Source organism: Lingula anatina, chromosome 5 (genome assembly GCF_051362555.1).
Source record: "Lingula anatina isolate TDL-2025a chromosome 5, LinAna3.0, whole genome shotgun sequence".
NCBI lineage: Eukaryota > Metazoa > Brachiopoda > Lingulata > Lingulida > Lingulidae > Lingula > Lingula anatina.
In genome coordinates, this window is record NC_141771.1 from 22,361,571 (window position 1) to 22,378,293 (window position 16,723).

Sequence of the window (16,723 nt, forward strand, 5' to 3'; positions counted from 1 at the left end):
AGTACTGCTCCGCAGAGGTAGTTTTGGAGTATATGAGAAAAATCAATGCCCGTGTTATGCTTCGCGTTGGTTGATTTGGAGTATATGAGAAATAAACAATGCTCGCGTGCTGCTGCTCGGAGGTAGATCTGTAGTATATGAAAAAAAGGTATGCTCGAGTACTGCTCCGCGGAAGTAGTTTTGGAGTATATGAGAAATAAACAATGCTCGCGTGCTGCTGCTCGGAGGTAGATCTGTAGTATATGAAAAAAAGGTATGCTCGAGTACTGCTCCGCGGAAGTAGTTTTGGAGTATATGACAAAGAAAGCAATGCTCGCGTTATGCTTCGCAGTGGTAGATTTGGAGTATATGATTAATAATGCTCGCGTTATGCTCCGTGGAGGTAGATTTGGAGTATATGAAAAAAAAGCAATGCTCGCGTGCTGCTGCGCGGAAGTAGTTTTGGGGTATATGAGAAAGATATCAATGCTCGCGTTATGCTTCGCGGTGGTAGATTTGGAGTATATGAGAAATAAATAATTCTCGCGTACTGCTCCGCGGAAGTAGATTTGGAGTATATATGAGAAAGATAGCAGTGCTCGCGTTATGCTTCGCGGTGGTAGATTTGGAGTATATGAGAAATAAACAATGCTCGCGTACTGGTCCAATTGAGGTAAATTTGGAGTATATGAGAAAGAGAGCAATACTCGCCTTCTGCTTCGCAGTAGTAGATTTGGAGTATATGAAAAAAAAACATGCTCGCGTACTGCTTCGCGGAGGTAGATTTGGAGTACATGAAAAAAATGCTCGTGTACTGCTCATAAAAAAGACAGATTGAAGTTTCTTATCGTTTATTAAATACTGTTTTATACAAAATTTCACTTTAAAAAGACAGATTGTGAATATGATTTTTCTTGGTACATCAACCTTCTCCTTATAAGTGTGATCTGATCTGGTCCTAAAAGTAAAAAAAAAGTTCTGATAAGTTGATTGTTTTTTTTTTTTTTTCTGGGAATTCTTTAACTGAAATAGCAATCAAGATAATAAATAACAGCTTTTACCACTATGACTTTCATTAAGTGTTGAAAAATATTTTTTTTTTGTGAATAAAGGTTAGATAACAGCTCAAAACACACACCTATTGTTCTCTCATGGCAGATATCCCATCCATTCATTGTCTTCTGTGTCTTCACATGGGCTGCTACAAATAAAATAAAAACAATTGGAATCACAATTCCAGTACGTTTGATTGTTTTTTTTTTGTTCTATAATAGCAGCCAATATATTTAAAGCCACCTTTTACAACACTGCCTTTCATTAAGTTTTTTTATAAAAAGTGAGTACATATATACACACCTTTTTGTTTTTCTTGCTTTGCAGGAAAATGCTGTAATTTTGCAGGCTATGGCCTGCCGCAGTTTGCCTGGGGTGGCTGGACTGCTTTGCGAACAGGTGTCTGAAACATACAATAAATCAAACAGATTAAGAAAAATTATATGTCGTTAATACTATATCTTTCACTTGCAACACTTGCTAATTAAAAAAAAAAACGATTCTTAACCAACATGTTTCCATTACTTTAAGGGTGTACATGCACTCAGACTATAAAAGTAGGTCACAAGTTATTTACCTATTATAGCTTTAATTATCCTGGGATTCAGCTGCTTTTTCCCCTCAGTAGAGCTAGTTAGAGTGCAGTTAGCCAGTTCTTCTCTGCTGAAGAAAACTGACATCAGCAGCCTAGCCGTCCTCAAACCATGTTGCACACTACCTTTCTTCACCTTCCCAGGTTTGAAACAAGAAACAAGGTCCGGGCGAGGAATATATACCGAACTGCCTGGGACCAGCTCAACCATCTAGTGAAAAGACATAATCATAAAAATGATTTAAACTAATTGTACATACAAAACACATCTACAAATTAAGCAGAAAGGCACAAGATGGGTATGATAAATTTAATTAAACAACAAATCCCCAGGAATGTTGGATAGTGACATTTTACTTATCATCAAAGAGAAACACAAGCACCAAAGAATACATGGGCTAAAATAAAATTAACAATGACACATGACAATGGACATACTATAAACAAGTTAGTATAATTATTAAAACACATACCTTGTATTTTTCTCCAATTTCCTTTGGTAAGAGACCTGGCCTGGGAATTTCATAATCATCCTCTGCAAACAAACACAAAATATATATTCCTTGTTTAGTATTTAAACTGGTACTCCATTCCATATGACCAGATTTCTGTTTTATAAGTTTAGTTATTAAAGCTTGTTATAAAAGCTGTTCTACTAACCTCAATTTTCTGGTATGTACACCGCATAATTTACATAAAGTTCATTTAGCAAGTTTGGCACTATTTAACAAGCATCATGCATGGGCAGTGCAGTGCTTTTTAAACTAGATTGACATGACAGTATGACACTAGTTTTAAATATGCTGTTTCCTGGAACATCTATTTAAGTAAAAGTTGTAATATTAAGATAAATAAATAAATAAATAAATAAATAAATAACGAATACAAAAATAAAAAAAATTAAAAAAATATCTGTAAAACAACCTACCTATGAATTTAATATGCTCCAATTGCTTTATTTTTTCCTGCAGTTTTTCCACCTCTGGAAATACAAGAAGCATAATTAAAATTTCAACAGTCGGGTTTATGGCTCGCACCACCCCAAACTTTGATAATATGCTTTAAAGGATTGATACTAAAATATTAGGTTCAATATGTTTGCCACTCCACTTTCAAGGCCACAAATTACTATCAGAAAAAAATATATGTTGACATCGGCTACTTCCATTTCAAAATGCCTTAGGTACACTTAGACGATGGTCCAAGCTATTGCTCATAAAACAATTATTGAGTGCATTTTATTTAATATTTAATGCATTTGTGTTTGAGGTGTTTTAGTTAATAGTTTACTCAAATGGCTTGAAGTTATTGAAGCATCGAAGTTATACTCACCACACTTCAAACGCCTACAATTATCACAATCAGTACTTCTGGAAGTACAAATCATAACAATGGTTATTCATCCATATTACACCAATGGCTCACTATAAAAATCCAACACAATTACATTTTTGCTATTTTGTTGGTGGCACATTTAATGCCCTTACATATAATTGAAGAGATGTTCCCTTTTTGTTGTTGTTGGTTTTAATCTTTAGTAGCCTTATAATCATTTTAGAAATCACATCTCACCTTTGAGTCTCTTTGTTCATTTCACTTCTCTCCTCATCTCTGAAAATCATGACAAATTTTATTAATAACTGAAATCTCTACAATATTGTGTCAATAGCAATTGTATTTTGGGTCTATATTGGCATGTTTGTCAGATGATGACAAAGGGAAATGTCTTCTGAAAAAAAAATTGTAATAGGGATGGAAAAATTTACCATATATTCTTTACCTTTAAAAATTCATAGCACAGTTATCTGTATGAGACTCAATTAACTAGTTATTATTGTAAAAAACAATATATGAATTTGTTACCTGAACTGTTGCCTTGGTTGTTTCTGGGCAATCTTGGGGTAGCCCTTAGCATTACAAGCTCTGCAAGTAATAAAATGACATTATAAATATACCAGCACAGTAGCTATTGACACAATAGGAAATACACATCCAATCAGTCTTGATACCAAACTACTGACATACAAATAACACACCTGGATTACAGCAATTACATGCTTCTATTTTTATGCTGTTGTTTATCCAAAATTAAATCAAGATATTTACAACTTTTTAGTAACTTATCAAAATCTTGATCAGCAAAAATAAAACAGTAAAATTACTGATCATTTATACATAACATCACGTATTCTAACAGTAACTTACACAGTCCCCGCTCCGTCCAAAGACCTATACCTATATGAGAAAAAAGGGACGACTCTTTGAAGTGATCCTTTACTCAAATTTTAATGGCAAAAATGGAAGGACCGAATTGAGATACAAGACTGCAAATGTAATCAAGACAAATCTCAATCATAACAATAAAATAAATAATATTTATTTTAAATTGTCTACTACTACATATAAAGTTACTTACAAAGTCTCTTCTTCATCAGAAAAATCTCCCAGCACCAAATCATATCTAAAATGTAGAAAAGTATTAAGTATTAGTTATTTTAAAGTATACCAGCAAAAATACGAAGATAGGATGACTCTCATACACCTCATGTTTTAGGTAATGTTTGTGAGCATGTAAATTGTAACTTTAAAATATCAGGCGTGTTAACACTTTATCTTACACAATTCAACCCCAAAACTTTCTTACAAGCTCATGACAATACAATTTAAAGGTGAAAACTCACTCCACATCCCCTTCAGATTCTTGCCCAGCATTTCCTGCATTCCTTGTTTCTGATGATATAGGCTCTGAGAATAAACACATACATGTTAAAGGAACAATGATTAAGAAAAATTCTCTGCATCTCTTCTATGTACACGTCTAATCCTTTGCAAACCCAATTACATTTGAAACATTATGAATTTTTGGGGTTTTATTTCTTCTCACAAACCCTTGACCATCTGTCCAGCACATGTGAAATAAACATGCAATTTAATAAACTTAATGAATTTTGAGAATTTCATTTTTGATAAAATTACCTGTTTTCTTTCTATTTCCTGTTGTTTCACTCTCTCTATTAGCTTTTTCTTGATCACTCTCCTCGTCATTCCTTGTTATTCTAAAATTAATGGCAACTTTTTATCTATTATTATCTAATTAATGCAAATGTGTTTATCTGTTTGTCCTGACAATTATATTTCTCACGAAGGCAGTTTCTCTTCCTGCATTTATTTTCATTAGTAAATGGGTTTTCTCAATATTAATTCTATGATACACTTTGTTCTATTTTTATCAAGTTCAACTCCTAATACCTCTGAAACTCCAAATCGAATTGGGCTTCCAGACTTTCAAATTTTCTCCTCCTGGCTTCTCTTCTTTTCTCTGCTAGTTCTTTCCTTTCATCAATCTTCCTTTTTTTTGCTTCCTTTTTCTCTGATGCAGGTACTATAATAAACACAGAGATAGATTTTACACTTCTGTAAAAGAACAGTTAAGGTATTCATGAAGCATTTCTAAAAAGAAATACCCCTATGCATTTTCTTTGGGAGTATGTATAATTTCTATTCTTCATCGTCTATATATGGTGGTTTTGGAATTTATTCCCCCTACATTTCTTCACATGAAAAATAATATTTTACATCCAATAAAATAGTTCAAAATTATACATAAAACGACATTTCGAAACATTACCTGGTGTCTTTTTATTTGGTCTTGTTGGTGGCTCTGAAAGTTAAGGTTAACACTGTACTTATAAGTACCTAAAAAACGAACTGATTTATAAATAAATGGCAGAGTGATTAATTAATTGTAATTATCATTTTTGAATTTCATTTTAGTCTGGCACAATTCTCTGAACTAATGGATTGCTACATATTAATTGCTTAGGTGCATACAATCAACAGTTCAACATGTGACCTGATCCTCCTGTGGCCAGAAAAAATAAGTGAGGACAAATACATTTTTGAGTGTCATCTGACATGGCCTTAACTGTCATAAAAATATCTAAGTACTGTATGGTTAACAAATGTAATCCTACAAATAAATGACACAATATGTATCTATGAGAGAAAAAAGATCTTTCTGGAAGCATTTCTTACCTTTATTTTCTTTCTGCCCAGAAGTCAAATTTCTCAAAATCTTCCTCATATCTGCATCATTTGCTGAAAAAAAAGTGAAGAAATTTCAGTATTCCAAATACAGACCTCCATTTTACCTTAGCCAAACCAACAAACATCTTACATTATCACATTTTCCAACCGTCTAGTCTTATAAACATGTAGGTGACATCTAATAAATCCAACTGTTGTAAAGTCATATATGTCAAGCTTTTATTCTCCAATCCGGTGCCGCTGAATATTGCGCAAAAGGCTACAGCGCAACACCAGTCAATAATCTTGAAAAAATGAATGCAGATGCAAATGAACAAAGAGAACGGCCATTCCCTAGAAAATACACTAGCCAGCATGGAGGCTGAACAGACAATAAACATGTTGTGTCGATTTGTTAAGTCGTATCAATGATATTGATTATAAAGTAATTTATATACAATTGTTAATCGCCCTATTTTGTTGGTAAAACCGTTCCGTGTTATCACGTCGGGTTTCCAAGATGGCGGACGACTAATGGGTTTCAAGAAACATTTTTTTAGACATGCCACCAAAGTGTGGGTCTTAACATTTTACAAACCTTAGTGTAGGAAGCATGTTGTCCATCTCAGCAGGAAAATTAATAAGATAACGAAAAACTTACCTCCTATATGCAATATCCTAGCGGGATAGTCTCCTGGAAAGCCCCGGCACTTAGCATGTATTATCTGGCCAATTTTATACTTCTCCAAGTCTATTCTTGGTCTTGCGATGGACAGTAGGGTGATAATATCTATTGGCGAATTGTCCTCCTGCCACTCCACTATAGCGTGTGTCACCATGTTGGTATAACTTTTTCAACTTTACTCCGACCGTATCTACTATCTGAACTCGCCGTTGGTCTTCGAAATAACAACCAGATTAAATTCATGTGCGCCTCGTTTTTATATGGAGACAACCAATCATGTGGCAACTGCGTCTCGATCTAATCACATGACGCCTCTTAGCTTCTTTATTGTTACGCAATAAAGGCCATCTTATCTGGCGATCAATGCGACTTAATTGTCCTTACGGGAATTTAATAAGAAGAATTAAGTTATTTACCTGTCACACTAGTAGGCCTACTATAACAGGTAAATGCCCGAAATATGTGATGTAAGACAGGGAGTGAGGTACAAAATCTTGGAAATAATTTGCACAATGTGATCGTACTTTATACAGGGAATTTTAATTATCTTTAAAAATCATGCATCAAAGTCAAAATAAACACGTCTTAATTGAAAATTGTCGCACAAAGATATACAAGACGGCCATAATTGGGAATCGAGATAAGGGAGGTGTTATATACCTGTCACACCAGTACTTTTACAGGTAAATGCCAGAAATAGAGACTTGACCATCTTGGCAGCTCACCTGACACTTGGATTTACACTTAGTAGGCGAGCTTGAGGGGACCTTTTAAAATTGTACGCACAGATTTTCAAAATTCCCAGCTACGGCTTAATGCACAGATAAAATTAAAAGTGCCAAATATCATAGCTCAGTTTTCATCAGTAATAAAATCATCTGTTAAAGTAAAATACATTCCGGAAATTTAATTAATTTCCATTACATTATTTCAGCCCGAACTAACGCTTTTTCTAGGATTGGGGTACAGGCTGTCAAAAATGGGGGGGGGGGGGGGGGAGTGGATAAAATGAAAAAAAAAATATTAAAAAAAAATAAAAAAAATTCAATGGGGAGGGAGGGTTACAAATAAGTAGTTTCGTCTTGACGGAATAACAGCGTGCACTAAATATTAAAGAAGTACCATTCAACTGGGACGCATCATAAAAGCTGGACATGTCAAATTACTTTAAGATTTTTTTTTACAATTTCCACTGCCGCTCCGACAAGCTAAGACAAAGTTTAATTATTTGCTTTTAATTGAAAAAAATGCCTCACTAGCCACCCTATTACTTTGGAGGGCTAAGCTGGAACAAGCCCATGTAAAATTCTTTGACGCTTCGCAGGAAAAATCTATTGTCATTTGTTTCTCTGGCTCGTTGTATAGCCCGATCTTCAGATTTTATCTAATGCCCCCAGGTCTGCTGGAACTGCTCTTTGAAAATAACGCACAGACAGATTTTTACCTGAGATATATCAATTCAATTCAGCGAGAGCACGTTCGATACTTTCAAGACAAAAGCTACCAGAGAGCCGAAGGGCTCTTAACCTTCTAATAAAGAAGTAAAGGAAGTTCAGCTAGATTGACGATTAAAATAGGACTGTTGAAAGGAACTAGTATTGTTTACCTCAGTTGTGTGAAAGCAAACGAGAAGGGGGGTCAGAACATTGGTGCATATATAAATTATACAGAGGATTTGTACATTCAGATGACGTAAACGTACCATGTAGGTCTATTTCTTGAAAAAACACAGAATTTATAGAGAATATTATCATGGTTGGCCCAAAAAATTGCTCGCACAGTGCATTCGTGCGTATGCCTGGTTACACCCATGGGGGGGGGGAGTCGGCAGACCTCTCCCCCCCTCATCTTCTTCAAATGATCTTGGATCCGCCCCTGTAACCCAATTAAAATAAGTCAATATAACCGGCTGATGTTGGAATCTACGATCCACAACTTGATAGAAAAAGGCATTTCTTTCTCATTTAAATTCTTTACTGGAAAATCTTTCGGCATTATTTTTACTTAAGTTTGGAGGTGTTGTAGAACATAGCCTATACTTGTACATAGGTAAAAATATGATTCATTGTACCACACGAAGCTTCATCTTAGTGCAAAAGAAAGAAACCTGTCTTTTGACCCGGGCGTAAAATAAACTTTCTTTTTATGTCTGCATGAGAAACGTGAAAGAGTTCGCTATAAAGTTATACCACAGTCGCAAGGATTAAAAATGCACTGTTGCATTCATCATAGTCAACGAGTAACTTTGAGCGAGGTCGCCATTGGCTTAAACCCGGGGAGGTTTTGAAAAGCCATGACACCAGTGAGACCATAATTCCTAGATGATATTCGGTTATGAGACTACCAGCTAGACATTGTATGAGAGGTCATAATACAAATGCACAGCAATAAGGTCCTGTATTTCAGTCACGACCCTCAGCTCCTAATTGATAAAATCGTGTAGCTCACATTCGGCCTTCATACTCAGTACGTGCCTTGCTTACAAACAACAAACTTAATATAAACCTAGGAAAGAGATTCCTCGAACACGTAATTAGGGGTTTGCTGTTCCTGCAGCTTCATTAAGCATCAGTGTTGTGAACTATTTTCTACATATTTAAAAAAGCATAAATGTATATTCTCCTTAGTTAAGCTCAATCATATATTGGCAACATTAAACCATAACCTTCTTCGAAAACGTATGTAAGTAAAAATAACGATTGCATTGCTTGTCTGGAAGCATTTGTTTTTAAGATGAAGTTGTGGTTGAAGAAGGAGGTCCATTTCTGTAATTTATTGTTCATGTGTAGATTCCATTTATCGAGATTTATAAAATATTTTAAGAATAAAAAAACGAGTCAAATGAATATAAAGGGTGGCGCACGTAATCTCACAACAATGGGGTGGAGGAGAGGTTATATATAAATATATAATTACACGCATCTAGGTGTCAAATATGTTGTTTACAACAGTCTCTCCCTGTTCACGGTTGATGACGCTGAGATTTACAGTGTGAATCAATGATTAGATCTATCTGAGCATCGCCGACAGGGAACTGTACATCAAAGAATGGTACTTAAGATTCGATTAATAGATAAGAGTGGTGTGTGGCTAAGTTTACTATGACACCTTGAAATCATAAACAGTACGACAGGTACATTTCAGGTGACTGAAACGGAAGCAACCTAGCTACGCAAATTCTCATCTTTTGAGGTTTATTTTCCCTACACATTTCGTCATAGAATCGATTTAGTTTGGTTAGCTCAAAATGATCCTTAGCTAAGGTTTATAGTAGATAAGTAAATCATACCGTTTCAAACAAAGCCACAATTCCTATTTCTTCTAAATAGGCATCGTGTTCTGTCTATTTCGTACAAGAGTTTTACGATTATGGGAACAAATGGGAAAGGTGCAAAGTTTTTTTTTATTAAAGTCTGCTGTCACAAAATTTTAAAAAATCCACAATGAACGCTTACAAGTACTATAGAAGAACAATGTTCCTTTAAACAGTCGCAGTAAATAACTAAAACTAGATAATTAAGTTATTCGTAACATGCTCAAAGATGAAAGCTCTTCGTTGTGCGGAATAATAAAATAAAGGCGTCTTGTTAAAAGCAGTCTTTTAGATTATCTTAGTGAAGTCCTTGCTACAGTAATGTCCAGTTAACAGGTAAAAAGGGCGCACTTCCCTCCTTATATACCAGTGGGTGCTGGAAAATTAAAGATTACTTCTGACCAATGACAGTCGGTCTACCCCAGTGACTCCTCCCGCACCCTACTCCAACCCACCCTACCCTACCCTACTACTTACCTGTACGCAAAATTATTGCCACAAGTTTAGTTGGACTATTTTAAGCATTGCACAGGGATTTACAGCACTTGTGTTTGGTATCTTCGAGATAAGATATTTGGCATGGCTGGACAAAGGAAAAGTATGAAAGGTGCATACACCGGTCTATCACGGACAACTAAGTGGAGAAAAAAAATTAACAAACACGGCGTCCCTGAACAGATAGCACCACCCTCATGCACAACTGACACATTGAGTTCAGAATATGCAGACATCGTTGATTTTGAAGATGTGCACGAGGTTTTGCCTCAGTCTGATGAGTTGACAGAGAGTGAGCAACCGCACGAATTCGACGACGTACAAACTGACGAAGATAAGCCATTGTATGAGGGATGCGGTCTTACTGTAGCCAGTAGCATGTTACTTATAGTCACCTTCGCTTTACGACACAACTTAACCGGAGTCGCGTTAAGTGACTTGCTTGCTTTGATAGAAATTCACTGCCTGGCCGATAATCTTTGTCGCAGCACGATGTCGATGTATAGACAATTCTTCCAGACACTAAAGACACCGCTCATTTTCAATTACTATTGCGAAAGTTGTTATATGGATTTAGGACTCTCCCAGCCGGATGGATGTTCAAACTGCAATGGCACCGTGAAACATTTTCTGAAGATTCCGACTGGGAACCAGTTGGAAAAAATTCTAAGCGGTAAGTGATTTTTTTAAAAAATCAATAGAGTCTACTATTTTGTCGGTTAATTATACGGGTTTAGGCCTATATAGTTCGAGTTTGTCTACTGGTATGTGAATATCATTGGTAAACTTAGTTTGTAGATTTAAACTAGGTCTAATCCAGATTTAATGAAAGTGCAATGTGTCACGCTTCGTTATCGTGCAATTATTTTATTTTATTTATTTATTTATTTATTTATTTATTTATTTATTTATTTATTTATAATCCTGTTTTACAAGTGTTAAAAAATTGCTTGTTGATCAAGGTTAGCCAGATAATATTCCAAAATTGACCCCTCTGTCATTAAATCTCTGAGAGTATTTAAAAAAATCAGAATTTTTAGCTTCTAATTGGCTTTCGATTAGACCTTCGATTAGCTGTTTAGGCTCACGGCATTCTTGCGCACTCTTGTGATATTCTTCAGAAAAAAAAAAATCAAGACGAGGACATGGCATTTCGTGAACGATCGTTTATTAATAATGAACACAAAAAGAAGATGATTAATGTTTATTTTGTTAGTACATTGGGTGGTTAAATTTGATGCTGATATAAGATCTAAGTAACAACAATAATTTAGCTCGTCTTGGATCGTCTTGGTCTGTAATGGTCAAAAAGTATAAACTAAAGCGGCGATATATCATTTAACTTTTATGTCAAATTTCAGCACAGTTTAAAGATTATGACATCGTGTGTAAAAGAAGGTGCGGTAATACGAATTATTTTTCTTAAATATGTGCTCCCAGCTAACAAAAGAGTTGCGTTTGAAAAATGTTTTCAAGGAAGCTGTTGAAATAAGCACTGTTCAGGGCTATTCCGTGGTATATTTTTTGGTGGCGTTTTGGTTAGGCATGCCATTGGCACTTCAAAAGAAATTAAAAGAAATATAATAATGGTATGTCCACTAACGAAATGTTTGCCCTAGGTTAATAAGTTATATCAATGCAAACCCTACAATAGCAAAGGGAAAAGTCATGGTAGCTTAACTGTTAATTTTAATATTAATCCTCCAGTATGTGTTGGAATCTAATTTTCAAAATGTAGGGCACGGTGGATAGCCCATACCGTGCTTTTTTTTTTTTTTTTTTTTTTTTTTTTTTTTTTTTTGCTGGTTTGGAAGGACATTTGACCCTTCAGGTGAACATATTAAAAAAAGTTGAAAGACATTTCTTTAATATTTATTCCTCTGTATCGAAGTTATATTTAAGCAAAAACTTAGGTAAAATAAAAGTTACTTAAAAATTATGTAATATAATAAATAATTAGCATCTCAGCAGGACGTGAAATGGACATGGAATTTTAACTTTTAGCTTTAACACCAAAGCTCTGTCTGTGGAGATATTTTTAAAGTCGGATACATCTTTAAATAGTATTTCGGACATGAAAGAGGTAATCTAACCACATTTATTCATTATATACAATAAAGTGTTTAAATTAAAATAACTTCAAAAGTATTCATTCAAATGAAGTGTTTCACAGTTTAGAAATTCTTTTATATATGATGCATTTTAATTAAAATTATCTTGAAAGACATAAGGGTTGATGCATTGGTCACCTGACCTCTTATAGTCCAATCAAAATGCCTCATGTCATCCCAGTGCTAGGTTTCATGTTTAATGCTTATATAATTTAATTCAATTTCTCATTGAAGTAGTTCTAAGCAAATTTTTTTTATATCTTGTTTGCTCAGCATGTTTGAGGATATTATGAAGTTATAAGTTGTTAGCTTTTGTAGTTACTAGTACTGAGAAAATCATCTTGGAAGGACAAATTGATATGAATCCATTATTTTATAATCAAATACATATGAATCTAACGCACTTGACTAAATGTAAGAGAGAAGTTATATTTAATGTATATAGCCTTTATTGTTTAAAATGATCACTATTATGAAAAATATATCAAAAATACCACGGAATGACCCTGATGTTTATCCTCCAAGAAGTAATGAACACAATATTACTTTATTAAGTATAACCTGTTTATCACTTTTTGTTACCATCAGTCCAAAAATAATAAAATCCATGGTGTCAGTTGTCAGCTTAACCTAACCCCAATCTCTAATGAACCGCTAGGTGGAGAACAAACAGCACAAAGCTCTTGCAGCCCATACAGTTTGTAAATTTATTTCATCATATATTATTACAGTTTATAGAACCTGCTGGTTACATTTATCAGAATAACATTAACAGTGTAGAACATTGGGAAAGCTTTCTCCTAATGTTTACAGACAGTTTAAAATAGTGGCAACATTATCAATATATTCTGTTTTAGCTGGGGCAAAATCACATCAAATTTTTATGGCAAACTTTTTTATTTTGGTATCCCTTTAAAGTTTTAAAAATACTTTGTTGGTTTTTAAATCTTTTTTTAAGTAGACTACCTTTAAGAAGTTACTATTAAAATGGCTCATGACCCTTTTATTTTTTACAATTTTTAGAATAATTTTCTAAATTTAGGTTCATGTCATTATTTTTGTGGGCAACATTAGGCCTACATACTTCTAAATAAATTTACATGCACAAATTCACTTTTTAGGACCAGATGTTCTTCAAGAACTAAAACAAACCAAAGAAAGCTTACGACATCGAGATGGGTCTATAAGGGATGTGTATGACGGTCAACTTTACAAAGACCATTTCAACACCTCTGGATATTTTCAAGGTTTGTACAGAAAACTTCATTGTATAGAATTATTGTACTGTATTTTACTCATGATTGTTTTGAATTTAGAAGGTCTTTTAAAAATCAGACCTGAGATAATCTGCCCCCTGGCTGTCACTGTCATTGGTTAAACTAGGAAGCCACTGCATAAAACCAAGTAAATTAATATAAATATGTATATGTAATACTAATATGTATTTTCAGGATGTTCCAGTGAGCTCAATGAGCTACATTTATCCTTACAAGTGAACACTGATGGAGCAGCTTTATTCCGTTCATCAAAGTTTAGTGTGTGGCCACTGTATGCTGTGATCAATGAGTTACCCCCTAAGAAAAGGTATGACATGATTAATCATCAAGATTTACTCCACTCAAAATGCAAACACAATAAAAAGGGGAAAAGTTAAAAAAAAAACACCTAAGAGTGAAATATGCATCAGAAGAAAACGTTCCTATACATAATTTAAAATCACAAAAAATTATTTGTATATGAAATTTGCTGTGTTATTACTGCATAAAATTGGACTATAGAGAAGCCTATTTTTTGTTTTTTATTCAGTCCTTCTTGTGACATAACCAAAATGACCTACAGTTGCCATTGAGGAAAAAGTGTCAATTGTTTAAGTCAGTAATTAATTGCCTGGTATTGTAAAGCAAATCTTGTACCTTACTTATGGTCTGTTAATTTCAGTACCACCAGGATTACATTTAATTTAAAATGTTTATGTGAAAGAGACACCCTTGCTTAAATCTAGTATTAAACAATGAGCACCTGCATTATTGAGCATGTGGAATTATTCAAGTATGTTATTAGGGCTTTGATCCTACAATCTAAAAATATATTTTATGTCCTATTTCTGCTTTGCTTTCTTAGGTACACTAGAGATAACAGGTTGTTTCTTGGCTTATGGTTTGGTTATCAGAAACCAAATATGAAACTTTTCCTGGGATCTTTGTTGAATGAATTCCATTCATTATTTGAAGGTATTTATAACCATCTTAATGCTATTTCGCTTATCAAATCCATAGTTGTAATATATACAGCAATATATAGTATTACATCTCAAAAATTGGTTTCATGTACATCAGGCTTTTTTGTTTGTTCATAATAGAGATATGAGGTATAGATAAGTTTGGTTTAAACCCTTTTACAGATGCTGCAAACACACTCATAAATCTGACTTTAGTGGTACCGCACTAGGGTATTTAACATGACAAACATTTAATAAGGCTGGCATTTCATTATTATTATTTTTCACATTCTAATAAATAAATGATTTTCAGTTTCAGTGAAGTACTTGGCATGAGTTAATTATTTTTTGTTTATATTTAAGGTGTGAGCATGACCATCACTTCTGTACCAACAAAAGTGCGCGCCATCATAATTTCATCAGTAGCAGATGCTCCTGCACGATGTCTCATGAGTGAAATGGTGCAGTTTAATGGAAACTTTGGGTGCCCATGTTGTTATAGCAGAGGTGAAACTTGTTTTTTAAGTGAGCGTGGAAAATCACACATCTATCCTTTTGAAACTGACCAAGAATCAGGCCATGCACAGACTCGAACACATAAGGATACGCTGAAATATGCTGCTGAGGTTGAGAGAAACTATTTGAATGGAAAGCGTAGAGAAGTGCAACCAATAATGGGTGTCAAAGGAGTGTCTATGATGTCATTTTTGCCTAAATTTGATATTATTAGAGGCCAGAGTATTGATTATATGCATTGCGTTCTTCTCGGTTTAGTGAAAATGATGATCTCTTTATGGGTCGGAGCAGACACAAGGAATGAAAAATGGTCACTATATTCTATGATCGAGACAGTGAACATGAGATTGAAAAACATGGCCCCAAACAGACTCATTTCCCGCATGCCTAGAGGAATTGATAATTTTGGAGACTGGAAGGCATCTGAGTTTCGTACCTTTCTCATATTTTATTCATTGCCTGTTTTGTATGATATACTCCCACCAGAATTTCTTGCTCATTTTACTCATTTGGTCATAGGAACTTATTTACTTCTTAAGTCTTGCATAATGAAAAATGACTTAGACAAAGCAAGTTACCATTTCAAAAAATTCAATATAGGTTTAGATAAACTTTATGGAGAAAGGTACTGTACGTTTAATGCGCATTCTTTACTACATTTGGTTTCAAAAGTCAAAGATCTGGGTCCACTGTGGGCCCACAGCTGTTTTTTTTATGAAAGCTTGAATGGCGACCTCAGGAAGCAGTTTCACGGCACTCAGCAAGCAGAAATGCAAATCGTCACTGCGGTTTGCATACAGCAGAAATTACCTCAGCTTATTGAAAAAGAGAAGGATGGTGCCGTGCAGGCCCTGCTGCAACAAATGACAAAGCGGTCAAGTTTAAAATTTTCAGGCCGTATAGGGAATGCGTCTCACATACTAGGACCTAGTTCTGATTTTGTACCTCCCACTTATATTGCCCACATTTTGACAAGAATTGTTGGTGCGGTTTTTAAGTGTGCAAAATTTTTAAGAGTTTACCAGAAAGGATTTGTTTTTTGCAGCAAGTCGTACAAGGCAGTAAAAAAAAGAAATTCCTTTACTGCAAAGTGGGAAGAGGGCTTTTGTGAAATTCAATATTTTATCAAATGCGGTGCTGTTAATGGTTACAGATATTTTGCAATTATTAAAGAACTGAATGAATGTAGTGAAAATTTATTTCTGTCATGTCATATTAAGAAAGTTATTTCTGGGAAAATTAAAGTTATAGATATTAGCCAGTTAGAAGAACCGTTAATGTATATGTGTAGTGATTCTAAACAATTTGTGGCTCAATTCCCTAATTTTGTAGAGAAAGATTAGTAGTTGTAGTTATATCTTACTGGCAGTTTTTTTTTTTTTTAATTTATTATTATTATTTTTTTGCAATTTGTTTATTCACTTGGTTAAGAGTATTTTGTTAACGTATTATGAGGTCTTACACTTGTTGAAAAACTCTATCTGTGAGCATATTCCGGTATAAGTAAACAAGTAAACTAACTATTTACAATAAATAGTAGTGCTCATCTAAGATTGCACAGTATGAAACCTCTGTCGTTTCTTTTTACTTTTCTGGATGATTGACGTTCAAAGGGACAACAGTATTTAAATGAATTGCATAGGCCAATTCTATTCATTATTAGAAAGTCTCCGAAGTTTGTAAGACAAAATTGAAGATGATCGAGCGTGAATAAGTAGACTGAACACGCCGATCA

The 16,723-nt window shown here is 34.4% G+C and overlaps 2 protein-coding genes across 4 annotated transcripts; one reads left to right on the forward strand and one right to left on the reverse strand.

The window, feature by feature from the left end:
• Positions 1-813: 813 nt before the first annotated feature.
• On the reverse strand, positions 814-6,589 carry LOC106155989 (uncharacterized). Of its 2 annotated transcripts, XM_087013477.1 has the most exons (17): positions 6,312-6,589; positions 5,660-5,722; positions 5,253-5,285; positions 4,874-5,006; positions 4,601-4,680; positions 4,306-4,369; positions 4,041-4,085; positions 3,830-3,859; positions 3,488-3,547; positions 3,197-3,235; positions 2,957-2,994; positions 2,553-2,606; positions 2,098-2,159; positions 1,610-1,835; positions 1,336-1,435; positions 1,118-1,180; positions 814-937 (listed from the first exon to the last, which is right to left on the reverse strand). In XM_087013477.1, exons 1-16 carry the CDS (start codon positions 6,487-6,489, stop codon positions 1,129-1,131), a joined length of 1,257 nt encoding a protein of 418 aa, XP_086869603.1. In that variant the 5' UTR covers positions 6,490-6,589; the 3' UTR covers positions 814-937; positions 1,118-1,128. The 2 variants fall into 2 exon arrangements, with proteins under 2 accessions (XP_086869603.1, XP_086869604.1); XM_087013478.1 differs by lacking the exon at positions 3,830-3,859 and having other exon boundaries at positions 6,312-6,587.
• A 1,610-nt stretch (positions 6,590-8,199) lies between these two features.
• On the forward strand, positions 8,200-16,556 carry LOC147761895 (uncharacterized). Of its 2 annotated transcripts, none has more exons than XM_087013473.1 (5): positions 8,200-10,816; positions 13,376-13,501; positions 13,706-13,838; positions 14,376-14,485; positions 14,836-16,556. In XM_087013473.1, exons 1-5 carry the CDS (start codon positions 10,228-10,230, stop codon positions 16,329-16,331), a joined length of 2,454 nt encoding a protein of 817 aa, XP_086869599.1. In that variant the 5' UTR covers positions 8,200-10,227; the 3' UTR covers positions 16,332-16,556. The 2 variants fall into 2 exon arrangements, 1 of the variants encoding a protein (XP_086869599.1); XR_015334554.1 differs by having other exon boundaries at positions 8,203-10,816; positions 14,061-14,485; positions 14,836-14,875.
• Positions 16,557-16,723: the final 167 nt, after the last annotated feature.